This window comes from Seriola aureovittata, chromosome 7 (genome assembly GCF_021018895.1).
Source record: "Seriola aureovittata isolate HTS-2021-v1 ecotype China chromosome 7, ASM2101889v1, whole genome shotgun sequence".
NCBI classification, from domain to species: Eukaryota; Metazoa; Chordata; class Actinopteri; order Carangiformes; family Carangidae; genus Seriola; species Seriola aureovittata.
In genome coordinates this window covers 5,238,526-5,265,563 of record NC_079370.1, presented here as the reverse complement: position 1 = coordinate 5,265,563, position 27,038 = coordinate 5,238,526, and the positions used below count along the sequence as shown (strand labels likewise).

The 27,038-nt window shown below is 43.5% G+C and overlaps 2 protein-coding genes and 2 long non-coding RNA genes across 8 annotated transcripts; 2 read left to right on the top strand and 2 right to left on the bottom strand.

Annotated features, from left to right (window-relative positions):
- Positions 1 to 1,288: 1,288 nt before the first annotated feature.
- Positions 1,289 to 5,075, top strand: LOC130172481 (uncharacterized). 2 transcript variants are annotated; one of them, XM_056381240.1, is made up of 6 exons: positions 1,289 to 1,637; positions 2,186 to 2,332; positions 2,627 to 2,771; positions 3,334 to 3,505; positions 3,711 to 3,785; positions 4,453 to 5,075. In XM_056381240.1, exons 2-6 carry the CDS (start codon positions 2,250 to 2,252, stop codon positions 4,686 to 4,688), a joined length of 711 nt encoding a protein of 236 aa, XP_056237215.1. In that variant the 5' UTR covers positions 1,289 to 1,637; positions 2,186 to 2,249; the 3' UTR covers positions 4,689 to 5,075. The 2 variants fall into 2 exon arrangements, with proteins under 2 accessions (XP_056237215.1, XP_056237214.1); XM_056381239.1 differs by having other exon boundaries at positions 2,161 to 2,332.
- Positions 5,076 to 6,040: 965 nt separating this feature from the next.
- LOC130171637 (uncharacterized) lies at positions 6,041 to 21,090 on the bottom strand. Of its 4 annotated transcripts, none has more exons than XR_008828178.1 (12): positions 20,941 to 21,090; positions 18,689 to 18,856; positions 15,680 to 15,760; positions 10,561 to 10,671; positions 10,409 to 10,437; positions 9,473 to 9,574; positions 9,183 to 9,342; positions 8,634 to 8,714; positions 7,166 to 7,276; positions 7,058 to 7,080; positions 6,457 to 6,558; positions 6,041 to 6,327 (listed from the first exon to the last, which is right to left on the bottom strand). It is a non-coding gene; the product is annotated as an uncharacterized LOC130171637 (long non-coding RNA). The 4 variants fall into 4 exon arrangements; XR_008828179.1 differs by having other exon boundaries at positions 8,634 to 8,692; XR_008828181.1 differs by lacking the exon at positions 8,634 to 8,714.
- Positions 18,722 to 24,032, top strand: si:ch73-139j3.4 (CD82 antigen). Its single transcript, XM_056379699.1, has 8 exons — positions 18,722 to 18,859; positions 20,960 to 21,038; positions 21,449 to 21,561; positions 22,234 to 22,308; positions 22,379 to 22,474; positions 22,866 to 23,063; positions 23,164 to 23,247; positions 23,523 to 24,032. Exons 1-8 carry the CDS (start codon positions 18,794 to 18,796, stop codon positions 23,769 to 23,771), a joined length of 960 nt encoding a protein of 319 aa, XP_056235674.1. The 5' UTR covers positions 18,722 to 18,793; the 3' UTR covers positions 23,772 to 24,032.
- LOC130171638 (uncharacterized) lies at positions 23,720 to 26,082 on the bottom strand. The gene is made up of 4 exons (XR_008828182.1): positions 25,985 to 26,082; positions 25,655 to 25,716; positions 24,040 to 24,202; positions 23,720 to 23,806 (listed from the first exon to the last, which is right to left on the bottom strand). It is a non-coding gene; the product is annotated as an uncharacterized LOC130171638 (long non-coding RNA).
- Between the last annotated feature and the right edge of the window lie 956 nt (positions 26,083 to 27,038).

Here is a 27,038-nt window from a genome sequence, read left to right as displayed (position 1 = left end):
ATAATTATTATTACTATAATGATAGCAGAAGAGTTCAATATACATTTCACAGGTGCAGTATAATGATGGTAAAACCTTGGGGTTTCACCTTGGGTCAAATTAAACTTTGGTGAAGCAGGAAGTACTGAGACCTATAGTAAAAGTACTGCATTCAAAAAGGTTATGAGTACCGGCATCAGCATCAAAAAAGTACTTAAGGTACTAAAAGTAAAAAGTAAAATGTTCCATTTCAGAATAATATATATTATTATTGTATTATACTTTGATGCGTTCATGTTCATCACGTTAATGTTGCAGCTGGTAAAGATGGGTTGACTCACTTTACTGGGTTCATTAATCTCTAGTAACCTCGTAATTAATTAGTTGAGTATACTTTGTGGTAACTGCAGCTGTCAGATAACTAATCAAACTTTACTTCCGTCTGAACCGTAGTGGACTCCCTCCCTCACGACTGTCCTTGTACTGAGGGAATGTTCTACCACCTGAACCCGCCTCATACTAAAGTTGTGTACTTTCCGCACAAGTTACAAGTTCAGCTTTTATTTTGAAGAATGTGGCCGGAAACACATTCTCCGCTGTTTATTTTGACATTCTGTTAAAAAAGTTTGTTTGTGCGCGTGACTTCTGTTCAAGTGTGAGAGCCAATCACACCTCTCCTCTCCGCGCGCGCGCGCGTGTGTGTGTCTCCTAGTTACCGGGTGATTGACAGGTCACCAGACAGACTTTAGCGCCATCTCGTGGTGAACACAGCGTGGTGCCTTTTTTTCAGTTAGTCAGGAAATAATAATATAATCTATAATCAATATTCATGCAGGTGTATTTAGTTAAATTTAAGATTTTTAAAAACATCTTTAACAGCATTTATTTGAAACCCGTTTCACAGTCAAACCAGTAAAATCATGGATGTATTATTAGAACTTAGGTCTTATAGAAGATCAATGTCTCTACTGGTTTTCACTGTTCTTTCTTTACATGCACTCAGTGATTCTACTCAATTTACTAACATCAATTAATCATTAAACATGACCTGAATAAACGGCAAAAAATTAATGGATTAATCGATTAAAAATAACCAATTCACCCTGTAAATAAATTAATTGATGAAACAAAAACAAATATTATTACTGATTATTCTGTAACGAATTAAACTGCTGTTATCTGATCAGTCTGTGATAATTAACCTTTAATTTAAAAACACTAAGTCTTTTAAAAAAAAAAATGTTATTCAGTTCATCTGTTCCTGTCTGAACTGTCCATGTAGTTGAAGCTGGAGAAACGGCTCCAGGAGAGCGGCCAGGTGGGCGGACAGGTGGTCAGGGTCTCTTGCCTTCAATTAGATGAAGGTGTTGACAAGACGGCGGGCACGTGGTTTAGTCAACGTCTGCTAACGAACATACCCTGGTGCATTTTCACAAAGTTAGCTTGGGAAACCTAAACTTGTGGCTCCGACAGCCTTGTGAAGCCACTAAGCTAAGTTTGGTTTGGCGGGAACACTGCAAAGAACAGGTTTAGTGAAATAAACGGTAACACACGTTTATAACAAAGAACAGCTAAAGCTAGCCGATTAGCATTGCGGCTAGCAGCCGTCATCGTGTGACACTGAGGCCGTCAGCAGGTGTGTCCGCTCGGAAGCACAGGTAAAGTCACTGCTGCTCATATTTATACACATTTTAATCAGTAACAGCTATAAACGCGGCTAACTTTAATAAAATAATATAATGTTACCTTGCCGCTCACGAAACAAACCACATGTTTAAGCTAACTCTCGCTCAAAAGTGAAACGGCCGCTTTTGTAGGAAAACAAAATGGCGGCGAATCCTTTTTAAAAATTGGTGAACCTTAACGTTTCGTGTCTTATCGGCAAATTAAAAACACTTCATAGACTAAAGTTTAGGAGCCGTGAATCGTCGTGGACTTCTCTCAGCTTCGGCTGTTGTTTAAACCAGAAGCAGCTCTGATTTTTAACTTAAAATCTAACTTTAACTTGACTCCCGCTGCCGCCCGGTACAACGGACTGATTTAGGAAACTGACGTATTTCCGTTAATAGTTGGTGTATAACGAGTTGAAAACGTCAGTCAAGTTTGTGAAGAGTCTTCAGAAATCATGAAGCAGGCCGAGGTGAATGGAGTTTTAACAGGATGTTTGTCTCTGTGATGAAGGAGGGAGTTTGTCTCTGTTAATCAGTCCCCAGGTGAAGCAGGTTCGGCTCAGCTGGATCTCATCAGCTCAGTTTGCGTCTTTATGGTCAATGAGTCCGAGAATCCGAAAACAGATGGAGTTTTCAAAACCTTTTATCCTGAAGAGCACCTCAGCAGTTTCCCTCCATGAGCGGTGAGACACACACATCACTCTCCATCAACAGCAACATAAACTAAATGAGATAGATCCATAACTAAAGATATTAAGATAAGATATTGTTATACAATGCTTATTCAATACTTTTTGTTATGTGAAGGCTATCACTTATTTCTGTTTGCACATCATAGAAATATCTTTGTAAATATCTACAAATGCAGGTATTTATAATGTACATTCCTTCTTATTTATAGTTGGCTAGTTATTTTTCTACTTAATCTATTGTTATACTCGTTTTTTTGTTCTGTGCTCTCTGTTTTTCTGTCTCAGCTTCTCTCAGGTTCTGGTGGACCAGGTGACCAGGTCCAGGGTGGTGACCTTTGACGCCATGCTGCCACAGCAGAGGAGGGTGTCCGCTACGCTGCCGCTGGTCCTGTTGGTGAAGAAGAAGCCGTCGTCACTGCTCCGCCTGCAGGTGAGTCACAGAGGGTCGCCTCTGGACTGGATCCCACTCAGGTGATGTAGACTCAGGTGCAGTGACGAGAAACCAGGCTGTAAACGTGATGCTGAGTCATGACGTCGGAGGTGGACTCAGAGGATTCAGGGTTACTACACCTCATCAGGACAGGTGTAGAGATGGCACCTGCACTTGGAGTCACTGCCACATTTTGCACAAACCAGAAATACAAACAATATCCATCAATTAATATCATTATCCATATAAAATATATCCTATATATCCTGTGTTAACTCTTCCTCAGACAGGTGTTGACTCACCTGTATGATCACTGTAGTCTGTGACACACTGAACAACCTGAAGACTATTTATCTTCATATGGAGCTGTGGAGATTTACCTGAGGAACACCTGAACACCTCATATCAGCTGTGACTCCAGTGTGCAGGTGTACAATGTGACATCATCATAGTTTAACACCGTGTACACCGTGTTCAGTTGACGTGATGACATGAGGCGTCCATGTTTGTTAGGCCTGGTCTGGTTGTACCTTCACTTCCTGGACCGGTGTCTGTGTTTTAGGCCCCTGGCGTTTCCCAGAGGGCGAAGTGGCGTCTGACGAGGAGGAGGAGCGTCTGGGAGCGACTCGGCTGGTGGCGAGTGAATCGTCATCTCCCCGCCAACAGACTTCGAGGCTTCTGGAGCTTCACAAACAAATACAGAGGGAGAGCAAGGTTCACCTCCACCCACAAGAGTGAGTACCTGGTGGTTCTGGTTGTGGTTCTGGTCTGGTTCAGATTAAACAGGGAGGCCACACCTCCTTCAACAGACTGTCAGATGATGATGATGACGATGTGGCAGCTGAGAGGAAGAGGGGCAGAGTGAAACTTCAGATGTGGTTTAAACACTGAACCTGTGATGTCATCACACCTGTACCTGTGTGGGTGCTTCCTCTGCAGGACGAGGTCACCTGCAGAGTCGCCTCGGTCAGAGACGTCTCCTGACGAGGACCAACGTCCAGAGACTGACAGCAGGTGAGTTCATCAACAACTTCACCTTTGAACTAACAGGTCACATGACAGACGTGAGTAACACCTGAAGCTGCTGTGGTGGTACAGTCTCTGTGAGCTCAGGTGACAGCGTTAAATGTACAGTACTGGACAGGTGGTGTGTTCACTGACCGTGGTTTAGTATGATAAGCTGATGATGAGCGCTTCACCTTCACATTTATTCAAGTGACGGACAGGTGAGGAGGAAGTTCATGATCACCTGACACAACAGACACAAAGCTGCAGGTGAACCAACACAAACATGATCAACAATCACTGAGAGACGGAGAACAGACGGAGAACAGACGGAGAACATTCAGACAGCAAACACACTGAAAACAGACAGAACAAACGGAATAAGGACGGAGAACAGACAGACGTAGAACAAACAGAACAGACAGAACAAACAGACGTAGAACAAACAGACGTAGAACAAACAGACGTAGAACAAACAGAACAGACAGAGAACAAACAGACGTAGAACAAACAGAACAGACAGAGAACAAACAGACGTAGAACAAACACGTAGAACAAACACGTAGAACAAACGGAACAAAACAGAGAACACGGGAACGATCCCGAAGGTTCCTCTTTAAGAACTAAGCATGACACTTCATTACAGATGTAGTCATGAACCTGTTTTCTCCTGCAGAACCTCACCTGAGTCTGAACCTGAAGAGGGGCGGGGCCACAGCGTGGAAGAGATGCAAAGATGACGTACCAACCAAGAGGCAGCTGGACAAACAGCTGGACGAGTACATGTCCATTTCCAAGAACCGACTGGACAAACAGCTGGACCGCTACATGTCCATGTCCAGGAGCCGCCTGGACGCACAGCTGGACGAGTACATGTCGATGGTTGGAGAGACGCAGCTGCAGTGGGACTGAGGGGGGGGCGAGGGGGCGGGGCTGAACCGGCAGCTCGTTTTCTTCACGTTTTATTTAGTGACTGAGTGAAGCTGCTCTCACTCAGACATCACAGTTTGATTTGACCTCTGACCTCAGACGTCCTGTGGTTCCAGGTAGAGAAGCTCCGACTTTAGTTTGGCCTCAGGTGAGTTAAAGGGGCGGGGCCCTGTGATGTCATTGAACAGGTGATTTCTTAGAAGAGTTTGATTTCACCAGAGTATGAAGTGTTCTGTTGCTTTTTGTGTTTTCTGATCAGGCCGTGTGTACTTCACTGACCTCTCTGTGTGTAGGAAACTTGTGTTACTGAGGCTCCAACTTTTGTTCCCAGCATTTAAATAACTTTTAATAAAAGATGTTACCTGTTGAGTCTCTTCAGGTGTTTCTGTGAAAAACTTGAAACTTAAATACTTAAATAAACATTCAAATAATTGCACAGTCACTAACTACATTTACTCTGAGGTACAGTTTTCAGGTTTTGGTTCTTTACTAGGGATAATTATATATCATGTTCTTTGTTTCTACATTTAAATATAAATAAATGTTAAATTTAATGCAGTCAGATTTATTAATTCAAAATAAAATCAACAAATGATGAAACATTATTCCAGGTGAAGATCAGACCCAGCAGGACATGAACTCGTTAGAGGGATGAACACATGAACGCCTCAATAATCAGAGGAATACATATTCATATGTGAATGAAGGTTTACTTCAGGTACCCTCCGTAAGTTTTGACACTGACTAAAATACTGAAGTGACAGATCGGAGTTCTTCTCTATGGCAACACCAAAAACTGATCACAGTGAGTTTTACTGAAACTGTTTAATGTGGATCCATCAAGTCCAGCTGGTCCCTGGTCCACGTCATTAGACCAGTACCAGTTTAAACTGGACCAGAACCTGGACCTGGACCAGGACCAGAGGAACCAGTGACAGAACGTGTTCTTGCAGACACATAGTTTCAATGAGGTATCACCTGACTACAGTGTGAGAGACACTGTCCTGATGCATCATGGGAAATGTAGGATCCAGTGTTTTCAGGAGACAGAGGTTTGGTCCACTGAAGTAGAACATCAGGTCCTCAGTCCTCCATGTTGGAGGGACTAGCAGCGACCTTCATGATCAATACATCTGACAATTAATAATCGATGGATTGATCAGTGAATAAAATATCTGTTTTTTGACGTTGAGACTCAGAGAAGCTGCTACAAGTTTAAAATGATTGATCGATTATTAAAACTTTTCATTGATGAACTCATCAACTGAAACTGGTCAGTGGGGGGGGGGTCAGCCGTTGATGAGTCATTGATAGATCAATAACATGATCAGAGGTCTGAGTGAAATTATTTATTACAGAATCAAACATATAAAACATGGAGACATTAAAAATCTGTTTGGGGTTCACATGTTGTCATGGTAACACAGAGCTGATCAGAGTTATTGATCAGAAATCAATCACCTTTCAGACTGAATGTTTCATGTTGAGGTGTGGATGTTAACCAGCCAGATGTGATGTCAGCAGGTGATTGATGATGATCAGACAGTGATCAGTTATTGATCAGCTGGTGGTGGGTTGGTCCTGAGGGTGGTCAGCTGATCAGAGGTCAGAGGTCACAGACCTGTAGGAGGAGGAGACAGACGGAGGTCATGATCTGTAGAGTCAGTCCATCAGAACCAGACCTGATCCAGAACAGACCTGATCCGGATCAGGTCTCTTCTTCATCCCTCTGACCTGTGTCTGCTCTCACCTGTCAGCAGGTGGTCCTCAGCTCCGCCCCCCATCAGTTCCAGATCTGATGGACAGCCAATCCCAGGAGGAGCAGCAGGGTGGGCTGACCAATCCCTGCGGCCTGAGAGAGGTCACACAGAGGTCAGGAGAACAGTCCCACCACATCATGACATCACTGTAGAGCCGTCCACATACTTTTGTCACAAATGAGACACTGTACTGAGACAAAGCTGCGTTCAAGTTCACACTCGACATCCTGGTGAAACACAACGTCAGTGTTCAGTCTGAACGTTTTTCATGGAACTAATCAACCCCCCACATCAACTTCACAGACTGGTATTTATTTAATTTATTATTGATTAGTTGATTATTATTGATCATTTACCTCCAGCTGAATTTCTATGACAAAATGCTCCATTTAAACCTCAGTTCATTCATTTAAACTGAGATGTTCACATGTTCAGCTCCAGATGTATAGCAACTGATCACTGTTCAGAACCAGAACCAGAACCAGAACCAGAACCAGAACCAGATTATGTGGGTTCTGTCCAGGAAATGAACTGGACCTGAGAGTGTGAGAACATGTGACTGACAAGAAGAAGAAGAAGAAGGTTTCTCACCCGGTTCATGGGTTCATACCAATCTGCAGGAGACACAGACACTGCTCTTAGTACCATCATACTCTTAATACTGCTGATTAAAACCATTAAAGTTAAAGATCATGGAACCTTTGTAGTCGTAGTAAGATATTGACCAGTAGTCGTCGTAGGTGGCTGTGGCTGTGAGGAAGTTGTTATCACCTGTGGTCAACTCTTCTTCTTCATGGTTTCCTGTGTCTCCTGTGGAGGGAACAACAACACGATGAGACATTAACACAGAGACAGACAGTGATTTGTCTTTATTAAGACACTGAGTAAAGCTGAAGCTCTGACATGTTCTTCTTCTTTGGTTCTGTTTCTCTGCTGTTCTCTTTTTTTTGTCATTAAGGAAAAAGGCGTGTCAGGACTCAGAGACATGAAGGATCAGTCGGCTGACACTCACTGCAGGTTTGAGTCTGTTCATGAAGAGAACCACCGTTTAATCCTTCAACAGGTTTTAAACCTGAACATTGAACCTGGATCAGAGCTCCATCATGTTCTCCACATGTTTCCATTGTCTGAGCTTTAACTGGATCTGTTAATGAGCTAGTTTTCTTCTTCAGTGGTTTAATGGAGAATCAGCTTCACCACCAAATTTAATATTTGCATATTGGTGCTGGAGGAAACTTAAATGAATTAATTCAAGTTTTCACAAACTTCGGTTCAGAGTCAGTCCTAAAACCTGGAGATTAGTTGCATGTTTGACTTCCTGTTCCCTCATTCTGAAGTCTCTGGTTTGCGGTTGATGAGGCTCTGTATTTGGAGGGAAACTTGGTTTTAAAGAACAAACTGGTCTCTGATGTTGTTTTAATTGGATCTTTGAAAAGGTCACCAGGACCAGGTCTCAGGATCCTCTGGACCTGAACTGAGCTTCTCTCAGAGACCTTCAGAGCTAAAATACAAACACTGATGAGTTTTAAAGTTCGGACTGATCTCACGTTTCTTTTATGGTTTTCTCTTCCTCTTAGTTTTGTCTCCGTCTTGTTCGTGTCAGAGTCATGAAGCAGCAATAAAACCACAAGGAGAGTGAAAGTTTCATTTCTCCGTCTGAAACCAGGACCACATCTCAACACTGCTTCACTATTTCATGACAACAGTGAAGTGGGTCGACACCGTCTTCAGGTCTCCGGTTCAGGTCTGGATCTCACTGAACTGAAGTGGATCAAACACACATCCAACATCAAAAAAACAGGAAAACATGGCTCATAATTTGTGGTTTGCTAAGAATGTAACGGAGAGAAAGAGAAGAGAAACGCAAAAAATTTCTACAGACGCAGCAGATTTTTCTCTTCAAGTAAAACGTCCCTGTAACTGTTGAAGTCTTCCTAAAGACAGACGTGTTCTGCTGAGGGGGAACGGAGCTGAGCGGCTGCATGTGCCGGAAAATCTCAATTTACTAGATTTACTTACTTTATAGAACTAAACTACCTGATGAATTCAGACTCAGTCGATCTGAAGTCAGACTGTTTGTTTTATCTGAGACAGTCAGAGTCTGTCTGTGTGAAACAATATCAATCAATATCAATATTAACAGTCTCAGAGGTCGGAGGTCACTCACCACAGCAGGTGGGCATCAGCAGAACAAACCAGAGAGAGAGAGAGAGCAACATGTTCATCCTGGACGAGAGACACACACTGACTGAGGAGAGAGAGAGGGAGGGAGAGAGGGAGGGGGAGAGGGAGGGGGAGAGGGAGAGGGAGGGGGTGTGTCCTCCCACAGTGATGATGCCACATGTTGACAGATGACATCATATATATTTCCCGTATCGACATGAATAGAATATAAATCAGAAGGTTCATTAAAAGATAAATAACAGGTGTTCAATAATTTGTGTATTCTGTTGAATAATCAATAAAAGGTGGAGATTAAAAATGATCATTTCCAATCAGTAGGTCCTCACTGTTGTATTATTGATCTGTGTCCAGCAGGTGGGAACAGCAGTTCATGAGTCATTGATGGATCAATAACATGATCAGAGGTCTGAGTGAAATCATTTATTACAGAATCAAACATATAAAACATGGAGACATTAAAAATCTGTTTGGGGTTCACATGTTGTCATGGTAACACAGAGCTGATCAGAGTTATTGATCAGAAATCAATCACCTTTCAGACTGAATGTTTCATGTTGAGGTGTGGATGTTAACCAGCCAGACGTGATGTCAGCAGGTGATTGATGATGATCAGACAGTGATCAATTATTGATCAGCTGGTGGTGGGTTGGTCCTGAGGGTGGTCAGCTGATCAGAGGTCAGAGGTCACAGACCTGCAGGAGGAGGAGACAGACGGAGGTTAATGATCTGTAGAGTCAGTCCATCAGAACCAGACCTGATCCAGAACAGACCTGATCCGGATCAGGTCTCTTCTTCATCCCTCTGACCTGTGTCTGCTCTCACCTGTCAGCAGGTGGTCCTCAGCTCCGCCCCCCATCAGTTCCAGATCTGATGGACAGCCAATCCCAGGAGGAGCAGCAGGGTCAGCTGACCAATCCCTGCGGCCTGAGAGAGGTCACACAGAGGTCAGGAGAACAGTCCCACCACATCATGACATCACTGTAGAGCCGTCCACATACTTTTGTCACAAATGAGACACTGTACTGAGACAAAGCTGCGTTCAAGTTCACACTCGACATCCTGGTGAAACACAATGTCAGTGTTCAGTCTGAACGTTTGTCATGGAACTAATCAACCCCCCACTGACCCCCCCCCCCCACTGACCCCCCCACCCCCCCCCCCCACCCTCAGGCGTCTCCAGTCTCAGACATGAACAGTGGAGACTTTATTTTGTACAGGATGTGGTGATGGTGATGGTGGTGATGGTGGTGATGATGATGATGATGATGATGATGATGATGAGTCCTGTGAACTGGTTGATCATGTCTGATCATGTTGTTGTTTCATGATGTGTTCAGGTACCTGAAGGTCTCTGTATTTTACAGGTTTGTTAAAAGAATCAAGTTGTTTGGTTTTAACATGAAAAACAGGGACAAACGTCAGAGACTTATTCTATGTCTTTAGTTTATTATTGATTAGATGATTATTATTTATTTTATTATTATTGATTATTGACCTCCAGGTGAATTACTATGACAGACTGCTCCATTTAAACCTCAGTTCACATGTTCAGCTCCTCAAAGACGTTTAGAAACTGATCACTGTCCAGAACCAGAACCAGATCATGTGGTTCTGTCCAGGAAATGAACTGGACCTGATGAACCTGTGACGTGTGGACTGAGGTGTCTGTCAAAGAGACTGAATCACTGCAGCTGCTCAGGTGTGTGAACATGTGACTGATGATGAGGAAACATGAACAAGAAGAAGAAGGTTTCTCACCTGGTTCCTGGCTTCATCACGTTCAGTCACTGCAGGAGACACAGACTCTGCTCTTAGTACCATTATACTCTAAATACTACTAATTTATACTCTTAATACTGCTAATGAATACTCTTAATAGTGTAAATTAATACTCTTAGTACTGCAGTTACCGTAGTAGTATTCGAAGGTGGCGGTGTAGTCGTAGTCGTAGGTGGCTGTGGCTGTGAGGAAGTCGTAATCGCCTGTGGTCAACTCTTCTTCTTCATGGTTTCCTGCGTCTCCTGTGGAGGGAACAACAACACGATGAGACAGTAACACAGAGACAGACAGTGATGTCTGTTTGTCTTTATTAAGACACTGAGTAAAGCTGAAGCTCTGACATGTTCTTCTTCTTCTTTGGTTCTGTTTCTCTGCGGTGAGAAACTTTCACTTCACTGTTCAGAGAAATGTGATTTAAGTCTGATTCTAAAGATCTCCAACTGATGGAGAATCTCACGTACAGGATGAAAATGAAGGAAGATTATTTTGTAAAACGCTGCGGAAAAACTTTTAATATGTAAATCAACAAAGGAATAAATATCACTGACAATTATAGAATGAAAATCAGATGTAGGCGTGTTCCTCCACACGGGGTTAGGGTTTGTTTTTTGGGTTGGTTCATCTGTAAACAACCATCCCATCATCAGACTCATTCTGTCTTCTGTTCATATTGTTCTTTAATTCTAAATCAGAACAACTTTAGTTTTCAGAAAACAATGTTGTATTTTGATTTTCCTTCTTCTGTGTCGGTGTCGGTGAGAAATCAGGAGCTTGTTAAGATGGAAGTTTCCGTGTTGATGATTCTGTTATTTACCAAAATAAAAATATAAGAAAAAAACAAAAAAAAAACTTCTTGTTCGTCAGAGGAAAGTTTCTCCACATGTTGGAGTGAGTTCAACGTCTGAACAGACTCTAGGTCGTGACCTGAGCTGCTGATAAACTGAGAATGTTCAGCTCAGGTTACACACACACACACACACACACACACACACACACACACACACACACACACACACACACACACACACACACACACACACACACACACACACACACACACACACACACACACACACACACACACACAGCTATAAAACATCATGGGACCTATGGGGGTTCCTGGTAACAAGATCTGTATCCTGTCCTGTGTTTTTAGGACCCTCACTCTCTCTGAGTAACAACATGATGAACGGGACAGACGGAGTCTCACAGTGCGAGACCGGCTTCTGTAAAACCTCCCCCACTGCAGCAGCCAATCAGGAGAGAGGATTCTACACCTGAGCTATGAGCAGGACGCACACTTTCTCTTCCTCTACTCCTGTTACTGTAGCGCTCAGGAGCATCAGACCAGAAACTAGAATCACCACCTCACAGTCGTATCCCTCTGCCAACCAGTCAAGTTACAGGACACGTGGTCGCAGTCTCTCCTTCCTGAGCTACGGTGTTGAATAATAACAGAACATTATGATGTCACAGTGAAGTTGACCTTTGACCTTTGGGAAATAAACATCATCACTTCATTTTATCTTTAACTTATAGACATTTGAGTTAAATTGTATGTATATGCCTCCGACTGTCACCGGCAGAGGAATAAAAAAAACTTAAATGCAGGAGCTGAAAAACGTCACTGAGAGAATTTAAGTTCACCTGAGGCTCCAGATCATTCATAACAACCACGAGTCTTTCAGAGTCAATCAGCTGGAACCAGCAGATCTGATGTCTGATCTGTGGTAAAACTCTGAGGATGAAGACTGACTGAGGCGTGTCAGGACTCGCCTGCAGTCTGAAGGAATACTCTGCCAATACTCTGTCGACAGACCACCAACGCACGGCAGGTTTGAGGAGAACTACAGAACAGTTTTATCCTTTCTGAAACCTGAACATTAAGCCTGAGAGAAACTCCAGAACCTGAGCTGTGACTGAAAGCTGTCAGCAGGACTGGTGAAGGTTCAACCTGCAGACACGACTCAGGGAGGTAAAAACACCAAACACTCCTCTGCAGGTTCGTCCAGGAGAAGAATCAGTTAATGACGTTATTAAGAAGCCAGACGATGACGCAGGAAATATTTATCCCAAAACGTATTGATTACACCTTCTGGTGATTCCCTAATATCTTATTTACCAGATTAAAGGCAGGGAACAGCTTTCACATATTCAGGTCAGGTCTTTTTGAGGACTCGGACTCGATGTCCCTGAGTGAAGACCTGCTCTCCACGTCTGACTGAATAGAGAATCCACCTGTTCACAGACAACACAGCTCTTTACCCCTCCGATGTCATCAGGCTGTAACAGGATTACTGCTCTAAACCATAAAAACTGACCTGGTGCTCTTTGGACTCTCAAGATGTACGAGAATGTACAGAGTACATCACTCAGTCGTAAACCTCCTGTGAGGGTCTTTATGTCTTAATGAGTACTGGTCATATCATGTGGGTTATTTACAGTGTGACTTCACTGAGGTTATTTAGTCATTTAAGTTTTTATTGGTCTGTATATTTACATTTTGAAGATTCTACTGACGCGAACATTTGGAATAAAAAAATAAAAAAATAAAATAATGGTGATGAACGCTGCAATCTGTCAGATCATCTGGGGCGACACGTTGCAAGGACAAGTGAAGTGAAAAACCCTCGCCCACCATCATCTGAAGAGTGGGAGTATTTTGAGCAGGGACCGAACAACATGGTGCTCTACCGCCACGCTCGAGGGGTTTTATTTCGGAGAGATTTAATATCGGACTGTAAAACACAGATTACCAGTTAAGACTGGGCTAGTTTGTAGGAGTATAATGACTTTGTTTGTCACATTTGTTTGTTTTAACCCTCTTTAGCTCGTGGGAGCGCAAACTTCACGTTCTCTGTAGAGCGTCATTGCTCCAGGACTGTTTGTACTAGAGGTGTGCCGTTTTTTTCTCCTTAAACTACACGATCGATGCTTTCAATCAAGCCCCTGATCGTCCGTGTGTCATCACTGATTTACATCGAGACACTAACATTGAAAGTTACTGGAGCAGTTTTACAGTTTTTCTGGCGCGTTGCTGCTTCCTGTCTGTGTGTTTATTGGTCGATTCTGATCTGGATTCTTTGCCAGTGATGTTTAGCGACAAAAGTTTTTAAAAGTTATTTTGGGTAAATTTGTTGTTATATTAATTGAGTAATAAAAAATAAATAAAAAAATTATAGTTAGATTAATCGAAACAATAATCTATAGATCAATCGATTGATAAACAAATAATGGTTAGGTGCAGTCCTACTTTGAATTACAAACAGTCACATCATTCATTAATTCATATAGAAAACTGAGTGACACGGAATAAGAAAAGAGGCGAGTTTCTTCTGGTTTCAGGCGAGTGTGAGATAAATCATTCGTCACGGAGAACAGTCGAACTGTTGTCTCTGGTTCTGCTCAGTGAAGAACATGAAGACTCTTGTTGCTGTTGTTTGGTATTTCGAGTATAAAGCAGAGCGGCTGTGTCTCTGTCTCTTCACATCCGACGGATAAAGTTTCATGATTCAACACAGAAGGAATCTGGAGGGTAAAGGGGAGTTAGATCCAGGAGGGGGGGGGGGTTTCACCATCTGAATCATGTGAGATCAAGAGGCTTTAACAGGATGTTGATCCTTAAAAGTTGTGATTTCATCATTAGTGATAGTTTCTGTTTCGAGCTGACTATTTATTAATCATTTATTTTGAAAAGCTTTGTCTTAGAGTCTTACTTATTTGTCGTCAGGATTAAATGAAGTTGTTGCTGCAGGATAAGTATTTAAAGTTTGTTTGAGTGTGTTGTGGCGGCCTGCGGTGAAGGTGAGGCGAACACTGTAAAAACAGTGTTACAGCTAAAAGACGGAGCCAAAGTATCATCAGAGAAATCAAAGTAAAAGTCAGTTTGCATCTAAAGAAGCAGCGTTATTATTGTAGCTGATGCAGTAACATGGAGGTTACACTGTCACTGTGGAAATCTGAACACGATCTCTGTCAGTGAAGGTGGAGCAGAAACAGGAAGTGATGATGAATCATGAAATCACCTGCACCTACGTTTTTACTGCAGCTATTGATTAATGAAAGCAGCTGATCATCACTCTTCTCTTCATGTTAGTTTTCATGACGACAGGAGTGACGATGAGGAGGCCGAACCTTCCTCACATCATGTTCTCCACATGGCTTCATCGCCTGAGCTTCATCTTTTACTGAGGTCGTCTTCTTCTGTCTTTTAATGGCAGCGACCCGAGAATGAGCACCACCTGCTATTCATCTCTATCTACCAACAAATTTAATATTTGCATATTGGAAGTGAATGGAAAATTAAATTCATTAATTCTGTTCAGCTTCATTTGGAAACTTGGTTCTAAAGAACAAACTGGTCTCTGATGTTGTTTTAATTGGATCTTTGAAAAGGTCACCAGGACCGGGTCTCAGGATCCTCTGGACCTGAACTGAGCTTCTCTCAGAAACCTTCAGAGCTAAAATACAAACACTGACGAGTCTTAAAGTTCGGACTGATCTCACGTCACTCTGATTGTTTTCTCTTCCTCTTAGTTTTGTCTTTGTCTTGAGTCACGAAGCATCGATAAAACCACAAATATGTAGAAGGGTTTCAGTTCTGCTTCTGAAAACCAGGCTCCACATGCACATTCACTGCTTCATTATCACATGACAGCAGAGAAGTGGACCGACACCGTCTGCAGGGTTCAGGTTCAGGTTCGGGTTCAGGGCTGGACAGGACAGAGGTTTTCAGCTGCTTGTCTCACATTCATCTTCATCTCAACGACACGAGATGAATCACGTGACTCCTCTGTGGTTCAGATCTGGTTCAGGTTTAGAGTGGCATCATGGTCTAAGATTAGTTGTCATGGTTACAAGGAAAAACACTCATACTGAAACTAAAGTCACTGAAACGTAGTTCTCCTCACTCTGTCTCTGTGTTTCTAAACCTGGAATCCCTCCTCTGTGTTCTGATGATGGAGAACATGGAGAACGTGAAGAACGCTCTCTAACACATCCCAACAAAATCCAACCGAGCTCCTGAAGAACCCTGACCCACAAGATCCTGTCACAGAACTGGAATCAATTAGAACAACAACAACACAAACAGTGTGTGTTGTTGTTGTTGTTGTTGTGAACCAGGTTCATTCTGACTCATTCATTTTAAGTGTGTAACACAAACAAGAGAAAACAACACAAACAACTCTACACACAGCTGATCACATTATGGATCAATATTAACAGTCTCAGAGGTCGGAGGTCACTCACCACAGCAGGTTGGCATCAGCAGAACAAACCAGAGAGAGAGAGAGAGCAACACGTTCATCCTGGACGAGAGACACACACTGACTGAGGAGAGAGAGAGGGGGAGAGGGAGAGAGGGGGGGAGGGAGGGGGAGTGTCCTCCCACAGTGATGATGTCAGAGTTAACCCTTTAACAAACACACAACTTTATTTTAGATCCCAAAGAACCAGATCTGTCAGTGTGAGTTCTGACCTGAGAACACGGAGGTTCTCACTCATGACACACAACAACCTGTGTGTTCTAAAGGTGTCCTTTTTTCAAACTTCTTCCTTCACTTGACGTTCTGCTGAAGGTCGTGGAGACAAAGTTGTTCAACCCCCAAAAGAACCCTAAGATCTGTTACAGACTCATTCTCCTCACTGACCACTAGAACCTCCTCACTTACCACTAGAACCTCTAAAGAGACATGTAAACCTTATTTGCTGACCACAGGAACGGCCTAAGAAACTTGAGAATCTCCTAGAGACCCCTAGAACCTTCTGTTTGTCCAATAGAACCTCCTCAATGATCACTAGAACCTTTTAGCTAATCACTAGAATCTTCTTGGTCACCGCTAGAACCACTAAAGAGACCTCTAGAACCTTATCGATGGCCACTAGAACCCCTAGAACCTCCGTTTGTCCACCAGAACATCCTAAATGATCACTAGAACCTCTTAAACCTGCTTAAGGGAACTTTGAAACCTTCTCAATGGCTGCATGACCCATAACTTTCTCAGTGACAACTAGAACTTCCTTTGGACCTCCTCAATGGCCACAAGCGCCTCAAGAACCTTGTCATTCACAACAAGAACCTCCTAGGGAACCTCTAAAACCTCTTGGGAGACCTTTGAAACTTTTTGATGATCACTCGTACTTCCTACAAGACCCCTAGAACCTTCTTAGTGACCATTAGAACCTCCTACACAAATAAAAGAACCGGGACGAACTGACACAGAATCTAAAAGTGTTATTTTTTTACAGTGCAGTCAGTCCATCATGAAGAAAGTGAAACTTCAGCAGGACAAATCCTGACATGCAAAGAGAGTGTGTGTGTAGGTGTGTGTGTGTGTGTGTGTGTGTGTGTGCGTGCGTGTAGGTGTGTGTGTGTGTGTGTAGGTGTGTGTGTGTGTGTGTGTGTAGGTGTGTGTGTGTGTGTGTGTGTGTGTGTGTGTGTGTGTGTGTGTGTGTGTGTGCGTGCGTGTAGGTGTGTGTGTGTCAGCAGGGGTTTTCCAACATGTCTGACAGAAAAGAGCTGGAGGCAAACATCAGGTGTGTCTCTCTGTGCAGATACCATCATGTGTCCCCCAGCAACAAGGTGTGACCAGAGACCAAAGACCAGAGACCCAAGACCAAAGATCAGAGACCAGAGACCAGAGACCCAAGACCAGAACTTTTACTGAAGGAGAAGTGTTTTATTTGCTTGGGCAGGGGGGGCGGAGTGATGGATTGACCTGCTTGTCAGCAATTCTTCCTACTGTGAGACACACTGTATACACACTGTGTGTGTGTGTGTGTGTGTGTGTGTGTGTGTGTGTGATGTTCGACAGGTCCTGGAAGATATTCCAGGAGGCCTTGAGGATGTTCAAGGACTGCTAATGGAGTTGCAGATGGTTACCTGCAGTTTAAGGTAAAAAACCCCAGACAGCCAATCAGAACACAGGATGTATCGATGAAGAATGCCTCGTAGACCGTCACATGTTTTGCGCCCTCTGCAGGAAAACCCTGTCAATGCCATCGATGGCATTTTTTTTTTAGGTTTTGTTGTCTTGGTGATGTCAGAGTGATGTCAGACACACGTTATGTGCAGTTTCAGACTGAAACACAGAAACATCAGAAACTCTGAATCTGTTTTTTGATCCTCGAACAGTTTGACACGAGCACGTCAGTGACTAGGCGTCACCGTGGTAACCAGGCAGACATCTGAAGCCGGTTGGCCGTCGGACCGATCGTAAAAACACGATGCCGCTGACGGACATGGGAATGAGGCAGAGCTGTGACCTCTGACCTCTGTGAGACTGACTCTGAATCTGTAACGACTTCTTCTTCAGCTCAGGGTCAAAGGTCACGCCGACTGTTTGTCTTTCTCGTTAACTGCAGCGAAGGTTCCCACACTGAGGTCTGAGGACCCTCCAAGGGACCTCAAAGACCTTCCACAGGTCCTTGAGGGGATTCAAGGAAAACAAGGACGATGGAAAAATTCTTTCTCCATATTTTCTTTGAAGCAGAAGCGACGTGACGCGTCGTGTTTGTCGTCACATCTGTTGAAGCCTCGAGTTTCACATCAAGAACAAATAATAATCAACATTTTCCCCAAAAGCCATAAAAACATAGGAACACAAACAAAAACCGGCTGGTCCTGGATCTGAGTGTGTGTGTGTGTATGTGTGCGTGTGTTAATGCGTGTGTGTGTGTGTATGTGTGTGTGTGCGTGTGTTAATGTGTGTGTGTGTGTGTGTATGTGTGTGTGTGTTAATGTGTGTGTGTGTGTGTGTATGTGTGTGTGTGTTAATGTGTGTGTGTGTGTGTGTATGTGTGTGTGTGCGTGTGTTAATGTGTGTGTGTGTGTGTGTGTGTGTGTGTGTGTGTGTTAATGTGTGTGTGTGTGTGTGTGTGTGTGTGTGTGTGAGTGTGTCCAGTCTGGGTCCAGGAGTCAGACTCCCTCTCTGCATCGAAGATCACTGTCCTCTGTGATAAAGCTTGTAGTTAGACCTGGATCAGGTGAGTCCTGAATCGGGTCTTAGTGATGCTGCTAGAGACCAAGACTGCTGAGGGAACTCCCATGATGCACTCCCACGACTACTCAAGACTCATCACCATCATTAATCATTCACTGTTATTAATAATAACACCAGCAGTTTCCTTGTTCCTGCTGTTTCCACTCCCACTTGCACTGTGTGTGTGTGTGTGTGTGTAGTCAGATCTGTTTAATGTTTAGAGACAATGAGGAAGTGTACTCTGATCTCAGGTGTTTTTGCAGCAGAAGTTGCTCACAGTCTGACTGGAGGTGAAACGTTCACTGGAGAACCCGACTGAAGAACCTCCTGATGACTGAACAGAACCAGAACTGATGAGACTGATGAACAGATGTGACGAGAGATGAAGCTGGAGGTGAAGATTCAGCTGTTGAAGTTCTTCTCTGCAGTTTTCAACTCCCTCTTCCTGGTGAGGAAACTTTACATTTTATCTTCTGTCTTCAACCGAGACACAGAGACAGAGACAGAGACAAAGAAACAGAGACGGAAACAAAGAAACAGAGACGGAGACACAGACACAGAGACGGAGACAAAGAAACAGAGACACAGACCAGAGACAGAGACAAAGAAACAGAGACGGAGACCAGAGACAGAGACACAGAGACACAGACTAGAGACACAGACCAGAGACAGAGACACAGAGACACAGACCAGAGACAGAGACAAAGAAACAGAGACAGAGACCAGAGACAGAGACACAGAGACAGAGACACAGATACAGAGACACAGATATTGAGACAGAGACACAGATACAGAGAAACAGAGAAACAGAGACACAGACCAGAGACAGAGACAAAGAAGCAGAGACGGAGACCAGAGACAGAGACACAGATACAGAGAAACAGAGACCAGAGACACAGAGACAGACCAGAGACAGAGACCAGAGACAGACCATAGACAGAGACCAGAGACAGAGACCAGAGACACAGACCAGAGACAGAGAACAGAAACAGAGACCAGAGACAGACCAGAGACAGAGACCAGAGACAGACCAGAGACAGAGACAGAGACAAAGAGACGGAGACCAGAGACAGAGACACAGACCAGAGACAGAGACAAAGAAACAGAGACGGAGACCAGAGACAGAGACAAAGAAACAGAGACGGAGACCAGAGACAGAGACACAGACCAGAGACAGAGACAAAGAAACAGAGACGGAGACCAGAGACAGAGACAAAGAAACAGAGACGGAGACCAGAGACAGAGACACAGACCAGAGACAGAGACAAAGAAACAGAGATGGAGACCAGAGACAGAGACAAAGACAAAGACAAAGAAACAGAGACGGAGACCAGAGACAGAGACACAGACCAGAGACAGAGACAAAGAAACAGAGACGGAGACCAGAGACAGAGACAAAGAAACAGAGACGGAGACCAGAGACAGAGACCAGAGACACAGACTAGAGACACAGACCAAGACAGAGACCAGAGACACAGAGACACAGAGACAAAGACAAAGACAAAGAAACAGAGACGGAGACCAGAGACAGAGACAAGAAACAGAGACAGAGACACAGAGACACAGAGACAAAGAAACAGAGACACAGACCAGAGACAGACCAGAGACACAGACTAGAGACACAGACCAGAGACAGAGACCAGAGACAGAGACACAGACCAGAGATACAGACCAGAGACAGAGACCAGAGACAGAGACCAGAGATACAGACCAGAGACACAGACCAGAGACAGAGACAAAGAAACAGAGACGGAGACCAGAGACAGAGACACAGACCAGAGACAGAGACAAAAAAACAGAGACGGAGACCAGAGACAGAGACAAAGAAACAGAGACACAGACCAGAGACAGAGACCAGAGACACAGACTAGAGACACAGACCAGAGACACAGACCAGAGACAGAGACAAAGGAACAGAGACGGAGACCAGAGACAGAGACACAGACCAGAGACAGAGACAAAGAAACAGAGACGGAGACCAGAGACAGAGACAAAGAAACAGAGACACAGACCAGAGACAGAGACCAGAGACACAGACTAGAGACACAGACCAGAGATACAGACCAGAGACAGAGACCAGAGACAGAGACACAGACCAGAGACAGAGACCAGAGATACAGACCAGAGACAGAGACCAGAGATACAGACCAGAGACACAGACCAGAGACAGAGACCAGAGACACAGACCAGAGACACAGACCAGAGACAGAGACACACACCAGAGACCAGGGATACAGACCAGAGACACAGACCAGAGACAGAGACACAGACCAGAGACAGAGACCAGAGACACAGACCAGAGACAGAGACCAGAGACAGAGACACAGACCAGAGACCAGGGATACAGACCAGAGACAGAGACAGAGACAGAGACAGAGACAGAGACCTGGACACCTTCTGGAGTCACTGGTTCCTTGTAAAATGGATTTTTAGGATTAGGATTAAGGCGGGAAAACAAGGCCCCAGTTCACAATGAACATCAGAAAACATCTGTACAGTGACATAGTGAAGACAGAGACTGTGTCTGACCTTTGACCTCTGTCTGCAGGCTCTGGGTCTGAGTGTTGCCGGCTGTGCAGTTTGGATCCTGTTTGGCAAAGGAAACTTTCTGACCGTCCTCTCCTCTGGTAACTGAGTCTGATCCACATGTTGCATGTTGTTAATCTGCTGTCGGTGGGTGGGTGGGTGGGGGGGGGGGGGGGGGGGTAGTGGCACATGACCATGAAAAACACCTCTGAACCTGCAGCTTCAAATCACCTTCACTTCTTCATTTGTTTGTTACTGGACAGAAGTTACACAGCTGCTTCCAGTCTTTGTGCTAAGCTAGGGTAACAGTTTCCCCCTGCTTCCAGTCCTTGTGCTAAGCTAGGCTAACAGTTTCCCCCTACTTCCAGTCTTTGTGCTAAGCTAGGCTAACAGTTTCCCCCTACTTCCAGTCTTTGTGCTAAGCTAGGCTAACAGTTTCCCCCTGCTTCCAGTATTGTCTATAAGATTTAATTTTGTGTATTTGTGTGTATTTGTGTGTGTGTGTGTGTAGTGGAGTTGACTACAGTAGCTTTCGGGCTGTTGATCATTGGTGGAGTGGTTGTATCAGTCAGTGTTGTTGGATGTATTGGAGCTGATGGAGAGCACAGATTTCTGCTACTGACCGTGAGTCACAACACCTGATATAACACCTTTCAACACCTGATGTAACACCTGATATGTCACCTGATATAACACCCATAATACCTGATATATCACCTGTAACACGTAATATAACACCTGATATATCACCTGTAACACATGATATAACACCTGATATATCACCTGTATCACCTGATATAACACCTGATATATCACCTGTAACACCTGATATAACACCTGATATATCACCTGTAACACCTGATATAACATCTGATGTAACACCTGATATATCACCTGTTACACCTGTTATAACACCTGATGTAACACCTGATATAACACCTGATGTAACACGTGATATAACACCTGATATATCACCTGTAACACGTGATATAACACCTGATATATCACCTGTAACACCTGATATAACACCTGATATATCACCTGTTACACCTGTTATAACACCTGATGTAACACCTGATATAACACCTGATGTAACACCTGATATAACACCTGATGTAACACCTGATGTAACATTTCATATAACACCTGATGTAACACCTGATATAACACCTGATATAACACCTGATATATCATCTGTAACACCTGTACCACCTGATGTAACACCTAATAACACCAATCAACATAAGCCATGACATGAGTCCTCCAGACTGACTGAACTCTGCTGGTCCTCCTCAGTACCTGGGCTTCCTGATCATCCTGGTCCTGGGCCAGCTGTTCGTCACCCTGCTGCTGCTCATCAGCAGGAACAAGGTGAGAAGACTTTTATTTTGGTGGGAAGGGTGTTGAAGCTGTGTGTAACCCAGAGTCTGTGTGGTGTCAGATTGAACAGAGTCTGGACGCAGCAGTGGATCAGATCATCCTTCAGTACGGAGGCAGCAGCTCTCAGGACGCACTGATGGACAACGTGCAGCACTATGTGAGCGTCTCTGCTGTTTGAGATTTTTAACGTGAAACTGCGTCATTGTGTTTTTACCGTTTTAATCAGGTCTGTTTGTTTTTGAGAGGAGAAGATCTCTGAGGATCAGTTTTTAAATAACCACATATTCTCCCCCAACTCTGCGTGTGCAGAGCCTCTCCGCTCTGATCAAATACTTTTTTGAGAAATGTTTATTTTCTTTTTTGTATTTTGTATTTTTATACTACAGCAGGCCAAGTTTACCATCTTTACTTTAAATAAAATCAATATAAAAGGACTACAGCCTTATCTATATGTGATAGCCATGTTGCCCCCTCACCCTTCTGTGTGCCTGTATGTTTGATTATTTAACTTTATTTTAACTAATTGAAAGATAATGACTGATCGACAGGGGAAGTGCTGCGGCAGGACGGGGCCAGCTGATTGGCTGAAGAACTCCTATATCCAGAGTCTGAACCTGACCAGACCAGACGTACTTCCTTGTTCCTGTTTCAGCTCGTATCGTCGCAGCTTTAACTTGTCCTGGTGCTCAGAGCTGCTGAACTACACCGAGCCGCTGTACGGACGAGGAAACAGCTCGTATGACCAGGTACGTCTCAGACGCATCGTCACATATCGAGTTACGCATCGTGTTGTCTGCTCATTGTTGTTCAGGATGCGGCGTGTGTGTGTGTGTGTTGTTGTTGTAGGGCTGCAGGCAGACGCTGAGTGTGTGGCTGCAGGAAAATGCTTTGACCATCCTCGGTATGGACGTCAGCCTCGTTCTGATCCAGGTCAGAGTCTCCACAGAGAGCAGTTGCAGCAGTCAATGATTCTGTTATACTGTGGGGTGTAATGACAGTGGCAGCCTGTAGGGGGCCTCTGTAACACCTGATATAACACCTGATATAACACCTGTAACACTTGTATCAGCTGATATAATAACTATAACACCTGTAAAATCTGATATAACACCTGATATAACACCTGATATAACACCTGTAACACCTTTAACATTGAGTTCACTATAAACAGGTTTTTACTGCACTGACACTCTGTCTCTCTCCAGGTGCTTCAGTTTGTGGTCATGGTCTACCTGTACCGCGCGGTTGGAAGGAAAGCCTCTTTGAAACGATCCAATCGGCTCATTGACCCTGACCACGCCCACCTAGACCACGCCCCAGCAGAAGACCCCGACTATGGGGAGCAGAACGACGCCTCCCCAGACCCCAATGGTGGTTATATACACACCGCTTATCACCATGACAACCAGAATCACAACCGGGTGTACATGGAGCCGGCTCAGGGCTACAGCTGAGGTGATGTTTGGATCACAGCTGAACTTCATTAAATCTGTAATTGTAACAGAAACATAAACAGTTCTGAGCTGTTTGTTCATTTTCTATCAGTTTGTAAGAAAGAAAAGTTTATTAATGTGACATGGAAACAACGTGATTCACAAACAGACGATAAATAAAGATTTGAAAGAAGGAGAGAACGTTCATTTAGACAAAGAACATCAGGTAACATGAGAACAGCTGGCTGCAGCTGGAGAGATTTCACAGGTGTGTGCTGCTGAAACGTACCTGACAGGAACGTTGGGCCAGTTCATCCTGTGACGTACTGGGAGCCAGTGTCAGGACTGAAGTGTGGTCAGTTCTTTTGGTTCTCATTAGAACCAATTTGTTTGGTACGAGCTGAAGCTGATGGATGAAGAAGGAGGAGGAGACTGGAACAGTCGTCAACCTGCTGGAAATAAAAGCATGAAGAAGCTTTACATGCGCAGAAAAATGTCCTTTTGGAGCCGTATTTTCCTCCTGTCACCACGGCTTCTCTGACCCACAATGCCACGGTCATACACTTAGCTAAACTCTGATCATGTGACTCTTACTCTTCAAAATGACATACATGAAGGGCATCTAATTTACAACCAAAAATTACTTTAAATATTATATTTTTAATTATAAAAGTATTTCAAACAAACGTTTTACCCTTATATCCTATTCATTCAAATGATCGTGTATTTATATGAAACGGAAAAAATAAACATGTCAATGAAATCTGTCCCTCAGACAGTAACTCCATTGTTAAGTTGAAAAACACAAAAGAACTTTTATTCCACACAAGCAGGTCGACTGATGTTTCTTTGTTAACTCAACATGACAGGACACGGTAAGAAAACCATATGACTCCACAGTTATTCTAGCCTCCACTAGACTGACTCATTCCACAGCTCAACTGGAGTAAATGTGCACTCTCTTAAAGTGACAGTACCTGAATAACATATTCTACACATAAAATATAACTTAAAGTCAAATTTAATAAAATTATGATTAGTTTTTTACTATCCAAAAAGGTATAACTCAAAATTTACCAATTTGAATATTGTAAGAAATAAATAAAAATCGAGCTAATCCTTGTCTCATACAGATGAGTACTGTCACTTTAAGAAAAGGCCGTTAACCCGCTCAGCTGCTGCACAGGGAATTATTACAAATTAAGGCAAGAAATAAAAATGCAAATTTAATGAGGACAGTCTTCTTCACATTCTTACTGACGGCTCATGAGACCCAACGACAGGAGGCTCTGCAGTTACAATCCCATATCACCAAACTGAAATATTCAGACAAACTTCTGATATCCGAGACCAAATAAAGTCCTCATTTGCAACGCTTCTGTATCAGCACTCACAAGTCTCAAGTTTATTGTGCTTGAGGGTAAATTACAACACATTACAACAGAACTGCATTGTAAACTAGAGTGAAACCATCAGCATATTGTGGTTGTTTTTACAGTTGTAGAGCTTTGGTCAGTGCAGCTAACACACAGACACTGTGAAAGACAAAGTGCTTTGTGTAAAACTTGATGCTCAAAGTTCCCACAGTGTTTGACACTGAAGTTACAAGTAGAGTTTTGAGCCTATTTTTACACCTGAATCTAATTGGACAATGACGGTCCAATCAGAGGGCAGGTGGTTCTGTTGTCGTCAGATCCTGAAAAGATTAGTTTAGTTTTCTGCACAAGCACATTTTGTTTTTCACATGTAGAAACTTCTCACACAGATTTATTTTACAGGTTTACAAAGGTTGATTTACAACTATAAACATTGGGATTATTTGTGATCATGTCACAAGCTCAAAATCATTATGACCCTAAATGGAGCCAATATACGTATCTGGTGGAGTCACGCGCATGACTTACCATTTCTGGCTGGTTGTGGCGGACCTCAGTGTGGTTCTGGCCTGATGTGGATTCTGGCGTCCCTATGAAAACAGATAATGGTAAATGTATTAAATAAGTTGACTTCTGTAAGAGAAACAAGACTTTGTGAATAAGACTGAACAAATGAGATCGGAGGTGACGTAGCGCAAAGACCCTGTGAAAGACAAAGAGAGCAGATAGAGTCGAAAACTGTAAAACTTGATGCTCAAAGTTCCCACAGTGTTTGACAGTCGAGTTACAAGTAGAATTTTGAACCTATTTTTACACCTGAAAGACATTCCTATCACAAAGCAGAGTCCAAACTCTTACCACTGAGTCTTCAATTCAATTCAAAGAGCTGGATGTTGGTCTGAGCCGTCAACCTCGGGCCGGCCAGCACTGCCTCTCTGATGGCCACATAATCCTTATGAATGAATGACCAGTGAGTCCTCAGGGTCCCTCTGGACCACCTGGCCACCGGGTGAAGATCTGATATTCATAAGAGGAAACAGTGATATCTGAAGTGAATCTCACCTCTAGAGACTCTCCTTCCCAGGACAGGAGGCGTTCTTCCCTGTTGCTGCCTTGAACTGTCACCTGTGCTGCCTCTCCTGGTCTCTGGGAGGGAAGACAACTCGCTGTTTGTCTGCTCTGTCTGGCAGGTGTTGTCAGGAGCTTGGAAGTACTTGGCACTGGCTTGAGGAAAAAGGTTTCATGCTGGAATGAAAGGAAATCATGGTCTCCAGGACGATTTCAAAAAATTAATGAATCTAAATAAAACTAAATGGTAAAATGGTATTGGAATTGAGGACTAGTGAATTACAGCTGTCTGTGATTTTTTTTGAATTGACTAAAAAGTGCAAAAACACCAGTTTTCTCCTTCAAAACTCTGAGACGGTTGAATACTCTGTCCCTGTGGGACGTCCTCCGTCTCCGTCAGGCTGCAGTAGTAAGAAGCAGCTGAGCACCAGTTGCTTCTTTCTAATATCCAGTAGCATTTCCCGGACTTCTGCCTCCAGCACCGACACTGGAGCTGTAACTGCCCAGTGACTGAGCTTCAACTGGAGCCAACAGAGACACTGAGCCGCTGGCAGCAGACTGTAGAACTGGATGTTTTAGCTCTGATAAAACATTTCTTTATCATGGTGCATTTTCCAAATTATACCATCAATACTAGAGTGATTTCATATTTCACTTCATCTGACAATGACAATCTGACAATCACTTGCATCCACTTTCCTATCATCCGGCACTACAAGTACGATGCAGGACTGTACTGACAGTAAATGTTATGAACTTATATTGTTGTATTTGCCAAATTCAAACACTGAGCTAAAAGTAATTTCTCCAAGCTGTTGTCTGAGCTTTCCACTGTTTGTTTTCA